Consider the following 18,642-nt stretch of genomic DNA (forward strand, 5'->3'; position numbering starts at 1 on the left):
GAGTGAAAAATATAGTTCATCATGTAAATCTTAACGAAGTATATAAATCTTCTAATTGTAGGTATATTAAAGTATATTAAAATGTAGGATTTTTTCCGATTTTGACCATTATCCTAAAGTAACTGCTAATTTTATGTAAACAGTATGGCTCATTCTGCTATATGTAGTAGTAGTAGTTTATAGTTTGTTTATTCTGCTATATAGTACCCTTTAGCTCGCTTGCTAGGCAGCAAAAATTAAAACGATAGCCTCTGTACAGAAAATTGAATTAACTACGTTCAAATTTAGTCTGTCTAGAAATTTAAAAAATCATCATAAAACGAATTGGAATATCTATAAAATTTCTACCTTAATTTACTAAATTACGATGAAAACCAGTCCTTGGTAGGAATTTAGATCGAAATCATGTTATGAAATAATCATACATGCATAAAAATATAATTTTTGAGGAATCGCCATGCATACCAAACAGCAAACATTCACATTTCACAACAATTGTAGTATTGAAAAACACAGAAACTGTGCTCTGAAAATCTTCACGAAATTAACCACTCTACAAATTATATTTTCTTTCGGGACAAAATTCTTAAATTCTGACCAATTTTCATATCAAATACCACATCGTGGTTCACAAATTACATGGACAGTGGACACGTGCCAATAACATATCAAATCAACCATTTCTGCAAGAAGTTGCTACAGGAAAAACCGCTATAATGCAACAACTAATTAGATACTAACTAGATATAACAATATTCAATTCATATTAAATAATATTAATATAAGTTTCCTATCGCTGGGGACTTACTCCTTGCTAGTTGATTGTGGTATTCCTAGAAAAATTGATATATAATATTCCTTTGCGATCAAAATGTCCAAATAACAATTTAAATTTAACTGATCTTGTTATTTCGCTCGTCCAAGATTCTCTTCTGGAGCCACATCGATATAATATTAACTCTGAATGTGACTAAAACACAAAATAAGTCCGTTGAGTAGTAAAAGAAGAGGTGTAAGAGGACCAAAACTATGGAACAAAGTGCCTGACAGTATTAAGCTGAAGCTACTTTTGAGTCGTTTAAAGTTAGTTTGTCCAAGTTTCTTGCTTTGATACCGGACAACCCCCCGATTTCCGGTTATAGCTGCAGCTGGTCCAATTCCCTGGTAGACTACTCGCCATCGAGGTGGCCAGACATATGATGACCCATCCTGCTACGAGGATAAACTCTACCATTTTCACTCCAGCCCCCTCACTATTGTCTGAGACTGGCCACCAAGCAGAGCCTGCTGTTTTTCAAGAGTCTCCCATTTGACGGAGGAAAAGTAGATATGAGATCTGATCTCCTCGGATCCCATGACCCCTGCCCCTAATCGTTCAGCTGGGTTGTACTTCAACAGACCTGGAGAAAGAAGAGGATCTTCAAAATTCATATTATATATTATGAAATTATATATGGACTGTGACATTTCTAATAGAGAGTATAAAGGTGTCGAGTGATGACAGAGTGAGACGGAAGTTTGTGGGAGAAAAGTTGAAAATGGATCGTGATCGAAGTGCTAGTTTCTGTATACGGCGTGACACATATTTTTGGTATAACACATTTCTCACGAAATATACACATATTTCAAAGGAAATTATTTGTAATGGATGATGACGTTTTTTAGAAAAGATTAGCAACTACAGGATATAAATGCGGCTCACTGTAATCTCAGTAATCTCAGGTATTTCACAAACACGCTCTCTGTTTAACAACAGCTATTACGATAGACGAACGTCACATCTCAGATGGCTTATCTTTGGTATTATCAGATTATGGGAGTCTTGACGCGGATAAATATCTGTGACATGCAGAAGGAAGGCTGATAACAGTAACACAATTCACGTACATGACTCACGTACGGACATTATTCGTATGGGTAGTGGTGGACATTTGGTTATAATGTTGCATCGTCAATAATGAAGATATGTACAATGTTCAATGAATAGTAATGAACGATACTAAAGATGTAATAATGAATACATGCGTAAATATAAAGATAATACAACGAAAATGTTCAGTGTATACACGTAATAGGAGCCGACCAGATCAATAATTTCAACCGGAACGGTTATCATGAAAATATCCGAGATTCTATTCGGCGAGGTGATGCCCTTTCAGATAATTCCACAGTGGACTTAATGAACTTGGCCTGTCTGAATCAAGTTTAAAGTGGTTCCATTCATTAAATTCCATACATTGAATTCCATACACTAAATACCATACGTAGAAAGATATATCTGAACTGTAAACAATAGTGCTACACTCTACCATATTCAAAAGTGAAACTTACTTATCTAATTATCATAATTCACTTGGTTTAGTTCCCCATAGTGACAAATAGTATCTTATCCAAGTATACTACAAAGCCCGTGGTTACAGGGATGAAGCTAGTAGCTTTCTATTTATTTGGCAGTCAGTTTTTGTCGCATCAAAAAACCCCACCGAAGAAGATACAGCCGATTAAAAATGACGTCCAATGTTTCAATGAAACAAGAAATTTTTTTCGAAATCAAAATATTACAAATAACCAAGTGTGTTATCAACTGCTTTGAACCTTCTTATCTTATTGATATTATATTGGTTTAGCAAATAATTCAGTTACAAATTTTTCCGGGGGCTGCACCCCCGGCCGCTGCTCGCTTCGGAGCCGGCGGTAGTTTCGCCTACTATACCCCTTTCAAAAATCCTGCGCACGCCCCTGCCAAACCCGATTACTTATTCCCTACGATATTTTCGCCTTCGGCAAGAGCAGGGAAAAAAATGATACCGTCTCAGCAACGGACGATCTACTGATTAAAAGATGACTCGAATAGGCTGGTGTATTTTTTTTTTCAAGTTCGCTTTTCGTAAATCCATATCCGTGTTCCGAGCCCGATAGATTTTTCCGAGTAATTGATCAAAAAATAGGCCAGACTCCGAACTTGGCCGGATTTCCAGTCAGCTCCTAGTGCTTATGTTTAACTACAGATGTGAGTTAACATTACCTGCAACCAGAGAACTTCCTCCAGAATGATCTTCATTCGTTATCTTTATATTGGTTGTTCTGAAATTATACGGCATCAAATTCATCTAGTCAACTGCCAACATTTATTCGCACAACTATAAAATGGTAGTGTGAGTACGTGATAGTTCAAACTAAGAACATAAAAACATGCAATAAATTACACACCCCCTGGGGGTGTTACAGATCTATCCGCGATCAAACAAACAAACGGTAATAAAGCGATAAAGCCATGATCTGATTCTGAAGTTAACTGACAGAAAGCATGAAGTTCCAACCTACAGTTAGATGGGCGTCGTCTTCCAATTGTATCGCCTCTCGGATTTGCTCTCGGATCCTATAGGATTTGAGTATCCTATCGGGTCCGAGAGCAAATCCTATCGGCACTCGGAATAGTTAAATCCAATCTCCGCTAGGATTAGCGCTCGGATCCGATAAGTTAATAATTTCCTATCGGGTCCGATAGCAAATCCTATCGTCTCTCGGAAATTACACATCCTGTCGCCGCTCGGCGATAGGAATTCGTCAGAGGTATCCTGGGGAACCGGATCGGCGTAAGGATTGATAAAATCCGAGACGTCTCGGACGCGCTATAACATATCTAACTTATAATCCCAGAATGTGTGTCTGTCTGTCTGTTTGTAATTTCCGAGCGGCTTAATCAAGAAAACGGTAAGAGTTGCGGGACTGATTTTTTCGGTAAAGTGCCGACAAAACTCTGACGAAGTTAAATGATAAAGGTTTTTTAAATCGGTCGTTGGTAGGTGGTTTAATTGATGGTTTTGTACCACAAATGTTACATAATATGGCTTGAGCAGAACGGTAAGAGTTACGGGGCTCGCATATATATATGTAGCTGCATAATTAGTGTAATTGAGTTACCCGGGTAAGATTCGCTGTCTATACTATAATCTTATTAGGGGAGGGGGCACTGTTTGGACTGCAGAGAGAGAGTTCATACTTTCATACGACAATGTTATGCGTGTTCACAAATATGATAGGCGGGTGTGGTGTTGAGGGTTAATTTCTATTGATTATTGTTTAAGATACTATTGTTTAAGATACCATTGGATACGTGAGGGCACTCCGAATAGAATTGCTCACCTAATGCGGGTTCTGACTCAACGGGTAATTACTCCTACCCTTTTTAACTGCGGCAGTGAAATCCCGGCCGAAGGCCGGGTTACACTAGTAACACTATAATACTAGGATAAATCCTAGGGTAATCCTATCTGATTAAAATCGCAAAAATCGCCCTTTTGAACAGCCGTGCGCGCGAGCGATCGACGCGATCGACGCGACAACAACCCGCGGATCACGCGCACTATACCCAAAGTATATTGCACAGCGTTCTCCAAAAATTCCAGATTTTTGGCCAACATCCAGGGCAACTGCCAACTGGCAACTTCAGGTGGTAACTTCAAGTGCATTTATCTAATCGTTAGAAACAAAAATTCAAACCTGATTGCCTGATAGGGGTAATAATGCGATAAGGTTTGTCCTGACATGAGATAGAATAAAAGAGCTCCCAAACTCCACCAGTCAGCAGCTGGAGTGACGGCGTGTAATCCTGTTTATAATATAATATACATATTTCAACAAAAACTTGTAATCTGATCAGCACATTTTGATATTTTCCAAGAATGAGGTTTATTTTTCTGAATTGATGGAAACAAAATACCAGTTTACTAACCGGTAAGAACTTCGGGTGCTACAAACATCTCCGAAACAGCTTCAGTTGAGACTCTGTGGTGCAATCCAGGTAACTAAAACAATGAGGAAACTCATAGTCCATGATATAATAATGAAATTTTTAGATCTATTTTTAGGCGACTATAAAAGTCACCTGATTTCATTCTAAATTCGAGTACAAAGAACATCTCAATAGGTTCAATAGGTAGGTAGGCATGGGTTAACTGGTACACGTTTAAAACGCATGCCGTCAAGATAATAATTTTTCAGATTTTCTTTTGAGATGAAAACAAAACGAGTGGAATAGTTTTATATCAGTCTGTGTTAAAATGTCATATTCCTGTTATCATATTATCTACTTCTCGTGACTACCACATTCATATTATATTTAAAAGAGAGCCTCTTATACAGTGGGGTGACATATCTTTTCTTATACAGTGGGGTGACATATCTTTTCTTATACAGTGGGGTGACATATCTTTTCTTATACAGTGCAGTGGGGTGACATATCTTTTCTTATACAGTGGGGTGACATATCTTTTCTTATACAGTGGGGTGACATATCTTTTCTTATACAGTGGGGTGACATATCTTTTCTTATACAGTGGGGCGACATATCTTTTCTTATACAGTGGGGTGACATATCTTTTCTTATACAGTGGGGTGACATATCTTTTCTTATACAGTGGGGCGACATATCTTTTCTTATACAGTGGGGTGACATATCTTTTCTTATACAGTGGGGTGACATATCTTTTCTTATACAGTGGGGCGACATATCTTTTCTTATACAGTGGGGTGACATATCTTTTCTTATACAGTGGGGTGACATATCTTTTCTTATACAGTGGGGTGACATATCTTTTCTTATACAGTGGGGTGACATATCTTTTCTTATACAGTGGGGTGACATATCTTTTCTTATACAGTGGGGTGACATATCTTTTCTTATACAGTGGGGCGACATATCTTTTCTTATACAGTGGGGTGACATATCTTTTCTTATACAGTGGGGTGACATATCTTTTCTTATACAGTGGGGTGACATATCTTTTCTTATACAGTGGGGCGACATATCTTTTCTTATACAGTGGGGTGACATATCTTTTCTTATACAGTGGGGTGACATATCTTTTCTTATACAGTGGGGCGACATATCTTTTCTTATACAGTGGGGTGACATATCTTTTCTTATACAGTGGGGTGACATATCTTTTCTTATACAGTGGGGTGACATATCTTTTCTTATACAGTGGGGTGACATATCTTTTCTTATACAGTGGGGTGACATATCTTTTCTTATACAGTGGGGTGACATATCTTTTCTTATACAGTGGGGCGACATATCTTTTCTTATACAGTGGGGTGACATATCTTTTCTTATACAGTGGGGTGACATATCTTTTCTTATACAGTGGGGTGACATATCTTTTCTTATACAGTGGGGTGACATATCTTTTCTTATACAGTGGGGTGACATATCTTTTCTTATACAGTGGGGTGACATATCTTTTCTTATACAGTGGGGTGACATATCTTTTCTTATACAGTGGGGTGACATATCTTTTCTTATACAGTGGGGTGACATATCTTTTCTTATACAGTGGGGTGACATATCTTTTCTTATACAGTGGGGTGACATATCTTTTCTTATACAGTGGGGTGACATATCTTTTCTTATACAGTGGGGTGACATATCTTTTCTTATACAGTGGGGTGACATATCTTTTCTTATACAGTGGGGTGACATATCTTTTCTTATACAGTGGGGTGACATATCTTTTCTTATACAGTGGGGTGACATATCTTTTCTTATACAGTGGGGTGACATATCTTTTCTTATACAGTGGGGTGACATATCTTTTCTTATACAGTGGGGTGACATATCTTTTCTTATACAGTGGGGTGACATATCTTTTCTTATACAGTGGGGTGACATATCTTTTCTTATACAGTGGGGTGACATATCTTTTCTTATACAGTGGGGTGACATATCTTTTCTTATACAGTGGGGTGACATATCTTTTCTTATACAGTGGGGTGACATATCTTTTCTTATACAGTGGGGTGACATATCTTTTCTTATACAGTGGGGTGACATATCTTTTCTTATACAGTGGGGTGACATATCTTTTCTTATACAGTGGGGTGACATATCTTTTCTTATACAGTGGGGTGACATATCTTTTCTTATACAGTGGGGTGACATATCTTTTCTTATACAGTGGGGTGACATATCTTTTCTTATACAGTGGGGTGACATATCTTTTCTTATACAGTGGGGTGACATATCTTTTCTTATACAGTGGGGTGACATATCTTTTCTTATACAGTGGGGTGACATATCTTTTCTTATACAGTGGGGTGACATATCTTTTCTTATACAGTGGGGTGACATATCTTTTCTTATACAGTGGGGTGACATATCTTTTCTTATACAGTGGGGTGACATATCTTTTCTTATACAGTGGGGTGACATATCTTTTCTTATACAGTGGGGTGACATATCTTTTCTTATACAGTGGGGTGACATATCTTTTCTTATACAGTGGGGTGACATATCTTTTCTTATACAGTGGGGTGACATATCTTTTCTTATACAGTGGGGTGACATATCTTTTCTTATACAGTGGGGTGACATATCTTTTCTTATACAGTGGGGTGACATATCTTTTCTTATACAGTGGGGTGACATATCTTTTCTTATACAGTGGGGTGACATATCTTTTCTTATACAGTGGGGTGACATATCTTTTCTTATACAGTGGGGTGACATATCTTTTCTTATACAGTGGGGTGACATATCTTTTCTTATACAGTGGGGTGACATATCTTTTCTTATACAGTGGGGTGACATATCTTTTCTTATACAGTGGGGTGACATATCTTTTCTTATACAGTGGGGTGACATATCTTTTCTTATACAGTGGGGTGACATATCTTTTCTTATACAGTGGGGTGACATATCTTTTCTTATACAGTGGGGTGACATATCTTTTCTTATACAGTGGGGTGACATATCTTTTCTTATACAGTGGGGTGACATATCTTTTCTTATACAGTGGGGTGACATATCTTTTCTTATACAGTGGGGTGACATATCTTTTCTTATACAGTGGGGTGACATATCTTTTCTTATACAGTGGGGTGACATATCTTTTCTTATACAGTGGGGTGACATATCTTTTCTTATACAGTGGGGTGACATATCTTTTCTTATACAGTGGGGTGACATATCTTTTCTTATACAGTGGGGTGACATATCTTTTCTTATACAGTGGGGTGACATATCTTTTCTTATACAGTGGGGTGACATATCTTTTCTTATACAGTGGGGTGACATATCTTTTCTTATACAGTGGGGTGACATATCTTTTCTTATACAGTGGGGTGACATATCTTTTCGTCATTGGATCGGGAAATTGAGCGGTCATCCACATAAGAAATACGGCCGCATTTCTTCGTAATATTGTATAACACTTATTCCGAAGGACTTAGTTGTTACATTCAATTGGGAAAACTTACCCTTTGTTACCTATATGTTTTGTACGTGTATTAGACTTTGTACGTGTACGTGTTATACCACCCAAATTATAAAATCACATCCACCTGATAAACATCAGATTCTATTTTAAGAATATCCCGCCAAAGGAGAGTTATCTTGCCGTATATCATACAAATATTTTAGATGCTTCCATATTCCTTACCACAGGAATCTTACATTATTTTACATAATAATATAATATAATTCTAAATCTCAAATTAAATCAAGATACGTGACGTTGACGTCCCGAACATCATGGTTAAAGTCTGTAATACCACGAACTACATTGTGATAGAATTACACAATCCAAACAGGAAACCAGATATCAGATACAAAGAATGAAAGCCTTAAGAAATTACATACTAGAGTACATTAGTACAAGCAACTATGAAGAAATTTCGCTAATATGGATGAAGATAAGATGTACATAAGGGGAGATACACCAAAAGGGGAGATACACCAAAAAGGGGAGATACACCAAAAACGTTTTTGCTCCGAACATCGATTTTATTTTATATTATGGTTAAATAGACAAAAAGAATAAGATTGCACACCTTCAAAATTTTCTAAAAATATTCCCTCGTCGAGAAAAAAATATTTTTCTTTTTCGAAAATGTTTAAAATTTGGAGAAGTCTGTCACTGTAATACCGATAGTTCGGCCATTTTAAAAGTTTTTTGGCTGATTTTTTACTGAACATTACTTACAATCCGTACAAGAAGCCATTGAAAGGATTATATAATTGAACGATAAATGACGAAGTTACAGACCAAACAAGGTCGAAGAATAAAAATTGAAATTTTTCCCACTTCTAAAGTTGTACATTTCACCAATCACCCGGGTCAGCAGATATCGCTTCAAAAATTCTTGTGAGTGTAGCTGATGATTATATCAAACTTTTTGGAGTAGGATTTCTCTCAGATTTGAGTTTTAAGCTATGCAATGTGGCCTCAAACGACTTAGTAAAATTCATCGTAAAAAAGGGCAAAAAAGGCAGATTTAAGGCTTAAAATGCCTATAACTCAAAAAGTATCAGTTTTTTTGAAATAATTTTCACAGGATCGTAATCAGCTTGGTAAGACGAATCTTTTAGGATGTTCGGAGCAAAAACGTTTTTGGTGTATCTCCCCTTAAGAGGGCGCAACAGTTTATTTTACAATTTTAGATTACAAAAGTACCTAATTTATGAGGCTAACGACTCTGTAAATATATTGAAACGTAGATTAGGTTTTATTTTATGTTAATCTAATCTGTCCTTTTCATATTTGATAAATCGCGAGGTTTCAACTCCATTTGCGAGCTGAAATTGGTCAGGTAGAAGGGTCGGTTTTTGGTAAATTTTCAGTGTCCCGTTGCCGGGGGAATTTCGTCAAGTTTAAAATATAGTATACTGTAGATAAGGTTATAGCATCTTCAATTGCAATCGCTTGTTCAGTACTCAACCATAGCCACATCGATGTAGCGTATTGAACAAACAGATATAATAGATAAACATTAAACATAGATAAACGTGACACTCGTCTGTGAGTAATATGTCCAGGTTAATTCTAATTGGCTAACTCTATAACAAAGCTACTTATAAGTTATAACCGTGAGTAGTCAGCAAGTACACATACCTGTGTAATGTAAGTGATGCACAGTACGCATACCTGTGTAATGTAAGTGATGCACAGTACGCATACCTGTGTAATGTAAGTGATGCACACGTTAGAGAAGTCGTCTATCATGATGTTGCGAGGGTTGAGGTCAGCGTAAACTAGACCCTGTTTGTGGAGGGAACTGAGACAGACTACCATTTGTGCGGCCCACTTTCTGACCAGGTTTCTTGGGACTAGACCTGAAAGTGAAAGTGAAATATTGTGGTAGGAATAGGGAGTAAGAATGTGTTGGTGTGTGAATGCTTGTGTGTGTGCACTCGTAAATTACAAGGTGCCACTCTATTACGTAACAAGTAAAGTTATAAAATATAAACAACTAATATTTTCTAATAATTTTGAGCTGATAAGTACGCAACGAAATTCAAACTTTGTAGAGGTTTTATCATCTTTGGTGATTTTCAAAAGCAAAATCTTTGAAATGTAAGGTCTGCATTTTCAACAAATAAGAAGTTTAGGCCAGAATCAGCAATGTTACACAGAACTCAAGTAAGTGCACTTAAACATGTGTTGCTACCCTGACTACCTTGAATAACAGTCTGGTTGAGAGTAGGAGTGGGTGTGTCCGTTTCTTTACCTCCTGCCTCGTTCAGTGTTGCTGGCAATGGGGTCGAGTGTTTAAACCTGCCCAAATTAAAATAGATTATTAGAATGGGAGTATGATATTTAAATATTTTATACTACTGTATATACATTATACTAGTGTAAATCCAGTGTATTATATCCAGATAAACGAACACACTAACACAGTTACGTTTACCAGTCATTCAAACAGTTGATATGAAACACTTAACCTAACTAATATTTAAGAGAGGACATGACTTCAACTCACTTATAAAGTTGCAACCAAATTTTATAACATAAGATTGCAACCAAATTTGTAAGAATCGATTAGGAAGTTAGGAGAAAATTGAACAAAACTTGTATATAATGAATTATAAAATTAAGTAAAACATTCACTATTACTCGTGCGAAGGAGATAAATAACACAACTGGTTAAGGACCAGTATGAGCCAGTTACCAGCTGAGTCAGTTACCAACTGAGTCAGTTACCAGCTGAGTCAGTTACCAGCTGAGTCAGTTACCAACTGAGTCAGTTACCAACTGAGTCAGTTACCAACTGAGTCAGTTACCAGCTGAGTCAGTTACCAACTGAGTCAGTTACCAGCTGAGTCAGTTACCAACTGAGTCAGTTACCAGCTGAGCCAGTTACCAGCTGAGTTAGTTACCAACTGAGCCAGTTACCAGCTGAGTCAGTTACCAACTGAGTCAGTTGGTAACTGAGTCAGTTACCAGCTGAGTCAGTTACCAGCTGAGCCAGTTACCAGCTGAGTTAGTTACCAACTGAGCCAGTTACCAGCTGAGTCAGTTACCAACTGAGTCAGTTGGTAACTGAGTCAGTTACCAGCTGAGTCAGTTACCAACTGAGTCAGTTACCAACTGAGTCAGTTACCAACTGAGTCAGTTACCAGCTGAGTCAGTTACCAGCTGAGTCAGTTACCAACTGAGTCAGTTACCAGCTGAGTCAGTTACCAACTGAGTCAGTTACCAGCTGAGCCAGTTACCAGCTGAGTTAGTTACCAACTGAGCCAGTTACCAGCTGAGTCAGTTACCAGCTGAGTCAGTTACCAGCTGAGTCAGTTACCAGCTGAGCCAGTTACCGGTCAAATGTTCAGGAATAATAAACTGACATTTTACACTGTACACGACCGCAAAGGATAAAAGAAAACACCGTGTAACATTTAAAACATGATCTAAACAATGTGTTACCTGCTCACATACTCCGGCAGCACCTGTCCCTGTACTCTCTTCAGCAATATAAACACCACGTCCTCCTCCACACAGTACTTCACAAGAGGTACCAGGAAGGGAGATCTGACAACTAGAGACTGTCCGGATATGCTGCCACTCAGCGGCTTGCGCATCGTCTTCAGCACGTGCACGTTCCCGCTGCACGTGGGCAAGGGAGGGGTTAGTTTTATTGGGACACATTACAACTACACCTTTTTGTGAGACATCATGTACTGGGTTCGATTAATCGTTTTTTGTCGTATGACGAAGGTGAAATACCTAAACAGCAATAATAATAAGACACACCTTTTAGGTGATTGAACGATGAGGACTCTGTCCTTAACGGAGAGGACCCTGAAAGCTCGAACTTGTTCTCTTGACATTATGATGGGTTTATTGTGTTGTTGTTGGCTTCGATGTTTGGTTGCAAAGTTGTCAGCTATCTGGAGATATTCAGCTGTTCTACGTCGAACTCCTGAAATATGTGTAATATAATATGTCGTGTAATATGTGTAATATGCTATTTTAAAGTTTATCTACATGGATCGGTTTGCACATGCTTGTTTTACGACAGTTTGCAAGCCTCGTGTGTTGTATTTACTGATAATTTAAAATCAAAAACACGTACTGAGTGCTAATGAAGGTGAAAAAACACGTTTACTTAATCTCTGTTACTTGGAACTTTCCAATATTCGCAGCGGAATACAAGCCCATTACGTAAGCCATATGCATGGTCGTGATGAGCAAGAGCATCAATCTGTGCAGATGCATGAACAAACATAATGAACGATTATAAATACACAGTTATTAAAACAAATGGTTACGTCAAGTTATATGTTACATATAAGTTAAAGTGATTGTCAAATATTATCTGAGTCACATATAATATATGTAACTCAGATACTGATAAGCGGTCATACGTCAACATAGTACGCATGTAAATTTTATTAAAAATATAATGAGCGTCGACTTGTTTTGCACATTATCGTATCGAATGGAAACATCTGGCTATTAGATAAAACTAACTTTTAACCCTACATAACTAACAAACTGCACAAAGATAAAATCAAAAGAGGAGAACATTGTTAAGTTGCTACCAACCTTCACGTCTCATAGGATCAGGGTCATGTTGAACACCAGCTATCAGTATCTCAACAGCTGCTTTTAACATTTCATTAGCACCTCTAAAGTCGCGGAGCTTCTCACGCTGGCGTGCTTCTGCCACAATGTGCGCGCAGTTCTTGTAGTAATCCTCTCCTCTGAACCCAAAACATCCTATTTCCACGAGAGAAGGTGAGGAGTGACTCTTTGTCATACCCGTGTGACGTAAGGTGAGGTTACTGACTGGTTTTGGTTGAGTTGGAGCTAGCTTCTCCCTCATTTCAGAGTTACGACGCTGATTTGAAGATCTGTGGTTTGAAGCACCGTGGTTTGAAGCACCATGGTTAGAAGCACCGTGGTTTGAAGCACCATGGTTAGAAGCACCATGGTTAGAAGCACCATGGTTAAAGGCATTATTATTAGACACATTATGATTGGAAGAGCTGACCCCAGGCTCCGAACTAGTGTCCTCTGCGTCGTTCAAATCAATCTCGAAAGTTGGCAGTACCACATGTCTCATCTCAAAAGGAACATCAGTGTCCTCTGCAAACGCTATATCCGTTTTATTATGGGGATTCTCCGGCTCTAGATATATCTCCTCTAGATCGCTGCATTCTGAGCTGACATCAGAAATAAGACTGGGGTTTGAACTGTAAACATCTGATCCTAACAGGTTACTGTTCAACAGTTTATTCTCGATGGGAGTCCCAAATTGTTCCTCCTCTCTGACCTCACTTATCTCCTCCACCAGTGTACACGTGGTATCCGTACTTTCCTCCCGGACTACTATAGCAGGCTTGACACGTGACGAGTGGCGCATATCCGGAGCCTCAAAATCATCGAATAACTTTCCTTCTGAGATATCTTGAGGGGTGTCAAGATTTCTTAAGTTTTCAAGGCTCATTTCCACGGGTGGTTAAAATAGGTTCAGCTCGGTTATATTTTGTCAGTATTTTTGCTGAAAATAACACGTGACCCAGTGTTAGGAAGTTTCTGAAGAGGAGAGTGAGGTGTACTTAAGAGTGGAACCTGTGCACTCGGAGGAAGGGAAACGTTCAAACGAGTTGTTTCTCTCCAGGAGCAAGGTGAGGTCCTCGTCAGAGAGTACTAGTAACTCAGGAACCTGAGGACGAGACAAGGATGAGACAAGATTGAGGGAAACCACTATACTGGAGCTCTAAATTGAAAAGAAATCGAACGAGATAGTAGGTTTTTTATCAGATATGTGGGATTGATGAATTTGTTTTCTTAATCCCGAATCAGAGAAGCTTGATAGAATTATTAATATTACCTCAAACTTCTTGCGAATATCTTCACGACTGTACTTTCCTCCAGCAACTTTTAGTTGGTGTTTTACCTGCGATTGTTTTTTTTAATTCAAAGAAATAAGATACAAAATACATTAAATAAGATAAATATACAAAGCAATTTTCATTATGTACGCAATTTAAATGTGGTTCTTTAATTTTGATCTACACCGGATATTTTTTTTGATACATTTTACGTGAAGCTGATCAGATTCGCAATCTTTATTTTGCAATTTAGTTCAACATACAGCTGAAGTCAAGTTACAACCTAATCGAATTATGTGTCCTTGCCTATACTAGGCTATTGTCAAGGTCAGCCTGTGCCTCTGTCTCCAATTTTCAAGATGAATCTAACTGTTACCGGTTACGATCGAACAACTGAGTCCGACACCTGCTATAATGAGTAATTTCACGTGTCCCTTATAAATATTCAATTGTAAGATTGTAACTTGTGCGGGCCAGATGTCTCTTCAGAGGTGACAAGTTTTCTCTATTGAATTGAATATCATTGTTGGTTTTTTACGAGTTAGAATCGTATTGTCCACTGGCAAAAGGCGAAAAAAAATGTTTCGTTTATGCCAATTGCCCAATGTGATAGCCAGGGGTCCTATGTTTTGTGATGTGAGACAGTAGTGGTTTTCAATGATATAGGAAGTAATTTAGCCATTATCCATTAATATTATGTACCATCGAGCCGAATACTGGGGGGGGGGGTGACATGTCCCCCCGATACTGGGGGGGGGGGGGGTGACATGTCCCCCGATACTGGGGGGTGACATGTCCCCCCGATACTGGGGGGGGTGACATGTCCCCCCGATACTGGGGGGGGGGTGACATGTCCCCCCGATACTGGGGGGGGGTGACATGTCCCCCCGATACTGGGGGGTGACATGTACCCCCGATACTGGGGGGGGGGTGACATGTCCCCCCGATACTGGGGGGGTGACATGTCCCCCCGATACTGGGGGGGGGGGTGACATGTCCCCCCGATACTGGGGGGGTGACATGTCCCCCCGATACTGGGGGGGTGAGATGTCCCCCCGATACTGGGGGGGTGACATGTCCCCCCGATACTGGGGGGGGTGACATGTCCCCCCGATACTGGGGGGGTGACATGTCCCCCCGATACTGGGGGGGTGACATGTCCCCCTGATACTGGGGGGTGACATGTCCCCCCGATACTGGGGGGGGGTGACATGTCCCCCCGATACTGGGGGGGTGACATGTACCCCCGATACTCAATATTTTAATCTTTACTTATTTACATTGCTTTCCCTGCAGCTCTCCTATACCCATGTGAATCGTGCGGCAGCATTTCACAGCAGCAGTTTGCATTATGCTTGCCTTTTAGTAGCTTTACTTTCAGAGCATTGCTATCTTTAACAGTTTTAATGGCCTTCCGTGTATAGTGTAAAGTTCTATCAGATTAGTATAATTAGTGTAACGTTAATTATTTAAAGATTATACCCATTATTGCTCCCGCGTGCTGCAGTTAAATTCAGATATCCAACATCCACAGTTCACAACTGCTTACTTTTTTTCCTCGTAGGTGTTACCGACAACTAGATCTCCATGTTAAACTCCACCCATATCTACACTTTCCCCTCAGACGAAGTGAACCTCCTTCATCTGTGGGACAAACTCTTAGCCTCGTGTCTCCTCATCTGCACCACCATCGGTCTTCCAGGAAATATCCTTGCTTTCTCCTACTTTTGGGGCACCGGTAAAAGAGATCTAGCAACCTTGCTGTATCTTACTGTCAGTCTGTTGGACATTTGGACATGTATCCTTCACCTTCCTGTTATGATATCTTTGTTTGATTCAAGAAATGCTGGACTGTTTAGTTTTTACCTTGTCTGTGTGTCGTGGAATGTTCTGTTTGATTTTATGCAGAAAGTTTCTCTGTTTTTGGTGCTCCTGCTGTCTGTTTCCAGGACAATTTCTATAAGGTGCCCTTTTGTTAGGGTGAACAAAAAGGCTGTGTTTGGAGCGTTTATCTGTTATATCCTGTTGTTTGTATTACACAAGTTGTTGATAGCATTCAATGGAGTAACATTTGGTTTTGGGAACGATGGACCTTACTGCTATTCATGGTTTTCTCAATCAAAATCATGGGCAATAGCAGATAGAGTAATAGGATGCGCTCAGGTTGGGATCCCTTCAATTTTCACCTTCTTCAGCTTCGCTATCTGCACATCCTACCTATCCTCTTCAGATGTCCTTGGCGGCGTACGATCAGTTGCTTCATTTAACAAGAAAGCGAACATGACAGTGGCTATATTCACCGGGGTCTTCCTTGTTTGTAACCTGCCGTACTTTGTCATCAAAATTCTGGAGATAACAAATTATGTAATAACCAACTCTGGGTTTGACAGCGGATATCCTGGATTATTCTTCCGGGGTGATTTCATGTTTTGGTACTCGTGGACTTTATCTCACATTATCTTTACAGTTTTGAATGCTACACTAAATCCCGTAATATATTACTTCCGATTCCATAGATTTCGGTTTTGGGTTGCCGGATCGGTTGTGCAGATAAATCATGAATCACCCGAAGCTTTCAAGATGAACAATGATTTCATTCAGAGCTAAACATTTTCTTGAAAATAAGAACATTATTTTGGAGGATTCGAGAGTGGAACAATTAACGATTCGCAATATATATATATATATAATATAGCAGGGATAATTTAGAGAACTTATTGCTGAGTTTACAGTGTCATTCTTAGCTTAATAGTAAAAATCTTTACCTGATTGTACTCCTTGTAAAAAGGATGCAAATCCGAACTGCTGACTGCCACAAAGGACTCAGGCTCCCTGTATCGGAACTGATTGTCAACAGCACAATCAAACTCAAAACACTTTGACTTCGACCGCTGGCAACACGCTATTGTTACTCTGCGCTTTTTCTTGCTTCCACTATTGTAGTCAAGAATGAGTCCCTGAAAAGTTAATTTGATACAATTTAAACTTTTAAACTTTCCGCTATTGCACTAAGTGGTAAAAATTCATCACTCACATAATCATTAGTGTTACTAATTACAGCACTACAAATCTATTACATTTATTGAGAATTATGTTATGTAACGTGATGGAAATATTTTAAACGGGCATATCCTGTCCAAACCCAGGATGCACTACATGAAGAATTCGTTGTAACTTGGTTTGAAAAGCATTAACATAATCTTTTAAATGAATTATTAAAGGGCTACGATTAACAGAGCAAACTGTAAAATAATTACAAATATTTCAAATATTTTAGCAAACCTGACAAAAGAATTTAACAGAAGAGATTGTAAGTAAGAAGATACTTTTCTGAATCTGTGTGAGAAATTCTGAAAATTCTTTTGACCGCTGGCTTATGACTTTAGGATCTTTTTCAGCTGAAGATAAATAAATCTTTATGATTGAACGCTTAAAAGTTCACTTATTAAATAGAAATGACTCCACATTCCTAAGCAGATGTAAGCATGAAACCCCGGCCCCAGTATCCCGAGTTCGGATTGTGACCAAATTTACCAATTAGCGTTTGATATTATATGCATTTTACTTTTCATGTGACCCTTCGATTCTCCTAGAGCTGACTTCTTGAATATGAAAAACAGGCAGATTTCGGAAAAATAAAATAAATGTTACCTGCAAATTTTACTTTTAAATTGTTAGAAGTTTTACTCACATTGCCAGAATGATGTCTGGAGGAAAGGTTTAAATGTAATTCCAAGGTCGGGAAACTTTGAATGGTGTTCAATATGATCTTTGAGTTTAGTAAACTCGTCAACACAGTGACAAACTTCAACCTGCAAGTTTGATTGTTAGTTTAAAATCAACTCTTACAAGAAATTAGATTAAAATAAGAATGAAAAGCAGCTTAAGGAAAACAAGTGAAAAGAAAAAGAGTCATTCTAACTTGGCCTCAAAACAATAATTAAACAATTGTCAAGTAATTGATAAGAAGAGCAGTACTATATGTCTAGAGTGTGGGTCAGACGAGAATTTACCTTCTTTATTTGATTGCTTGAAGAGACACACTGAAAGACAAACAAATTTCAGGTTTGAAGTTATAGTGAAAACGTTTTAGAGAATTTGAAGAGGCATAGAAAAAATACAACCCCAAGATCAAGTCTTTAAGACAGCTAATATTATACAAAATAATATTCGATTCTTAAGTATTCTTGTTTAAAAAAATGTGGGTTATGAAAAATTATAAAATGTTTTGAAACAGGAGATAAGTATGTCAAGAAATGAACGTACCTTAACGATAACCGAATAGAGAACTCTGGAGGAACGGATCCTGTGACTACCAAACTCTACTGTTAGAAGAATTACATCCATTTCTACAAATGATCATCCTGTAATTAATGATATTAGATGTTAAGGGGACATACATTTGATACATTGAACATTTTATGACAGTACGCACTTTCGGGAAAAAATATTTTCGTAAAGTCTGTCACTGAAATACCGATAATTTAGTCTTTTTACAAGTTTTTTGGCTGACGTTTTTACTGAAC

At 38.4% G+C, this 18,642-nt stretch overlaps 2 protein-coding genes across 3 annotated transcripts; both read right to left on the reverse strand.

The window, feature by feature from the left end:
• Positions 1-251: 251 nt before the first annotated feature.
• On the reverse strand, positions 252-13,728 carry LOC134818238 (ribosomal protein S6 kinase delta-1-like). Its single transcript, XM_063827717.1, has 9 exons — positions 12,825-13,728; positions 12,030-12,198; positions 11,703-11,882; positions 10,459-10,556; positions 9,960-10,114; positions 4,736-4,808; positions 4,504-4,612; positions 3,026-3,084; positions 252-1,400 (listed from the first exon to the last, which is right to left on the reverse strand). The coding sequence occupies exons 1-9, from the start codon at positions 13,726-13,728 to the stop codon at positions 1,237-1,239; spliced, it is 1,911 nt and encodes a 636-aa protein (XP_063683787.1). The 3' UTR covers positions 252-1,236.
• A 78-nt stretch (positions 13,729-13,806) lies between these two features.
• Positions 13,807-18,501, reverse strand: LOC134818239 (uncharacterized). 2 transcript variants are annotated; one of them, XM_063827718.1, is made up of 7 exons: positions 18,383-18,501; positions 18,130-18,159; positions 17,808-17,928; positions 17,399-17,514; positions 16,882-17,073; positions 14,116-14,181; positions 13,807-13,947 (listed from the first exon to the last, which is right to left on the reverse strand). In XM_063827718.1, the coding sequence occupies exons 1-7, from the start codon at positions 18,461-18,463 to the stop codon at positions 13,807-13,809; spliced, it is 747 nt and encodes a 248-aa protein (XP_063683788.1). In that variant the 5' UTR covers positions 18,464-18,501. The 2 variants fall into 2 exon arrangements, with proteins under 2 accessions (XP_063683788.1, XP_063683789.1); XM_063827719.1 differs by lacking the exon at positions 18,130-18,159 and having other exon boundaries at positions 18,383-18,489.
• Positions 18,502-18,642: the final 141 nt, after the last annotated feature.

The sequence above is a fragment of the Bolinopsis microptera genome, chromosome 7, assembly GCF_026151205.1.
Source record: "Bolinopsis microptera isolate Bmic1 chromosome 7, MBARI_Bmic_1.0, whole genome shotgun sequence".
In the NCBI taxonomy this organism is placed as follows: Eukaryota; Metazoa; Ctenophora; class Tentaculata; order Lobata; family Bolinopsidae; genus Bolinopsis; species Bolinopsis microptera.

Excerpts from the sequence above, each read along its gene's own strand:
- LOC134818238 (XM_063827717.1), bottom strand. The coding sequence starts at position 13,728 with ATGAGCCTTGAAAACTTAAGAAATCTTGACACCCCTCAAGATATCTCA. Across the intron at positions 11,883-12,029 it reads ATCGTTCAATCACCTAAAAG|CGGGAACGTGCACGTGCTGA; the intron begins GTGTGTCTTATT and ends GCCCACGTGCAG. Across the intron at positions 1,401-3,025 it reads AGGAAGTTCTCTGGTTGCAG|GTCTGTTGAAGTACAACCCA; the intron begins GTAATGTTAACT and ends TTCTTTCTCCAG.
- LOC134818239 (XM_063827718.1), bottom strand. The coding sequence starts at position 18,463 with ATGGATGTAATTCTTCTAACAGTAGAGTTTGGTAGTCACAGGATCCGT. Across the intron at positions 18,160-18,382 it reads TCTATTCGGTTATCGTTAAG|TGTGTCTCTTCAAGCAATCA; the intron begins GTACGTTCATTT and ends TTTGTCTTTCAG. Across the intron at positions 17,074-17,398 it reads CTGTTAAATTCTTTTGTCAG|GGACTCATTCTTGACTACAA; the intron begins GTTTGCTAAAAT and ends TTAACTTTTCAG.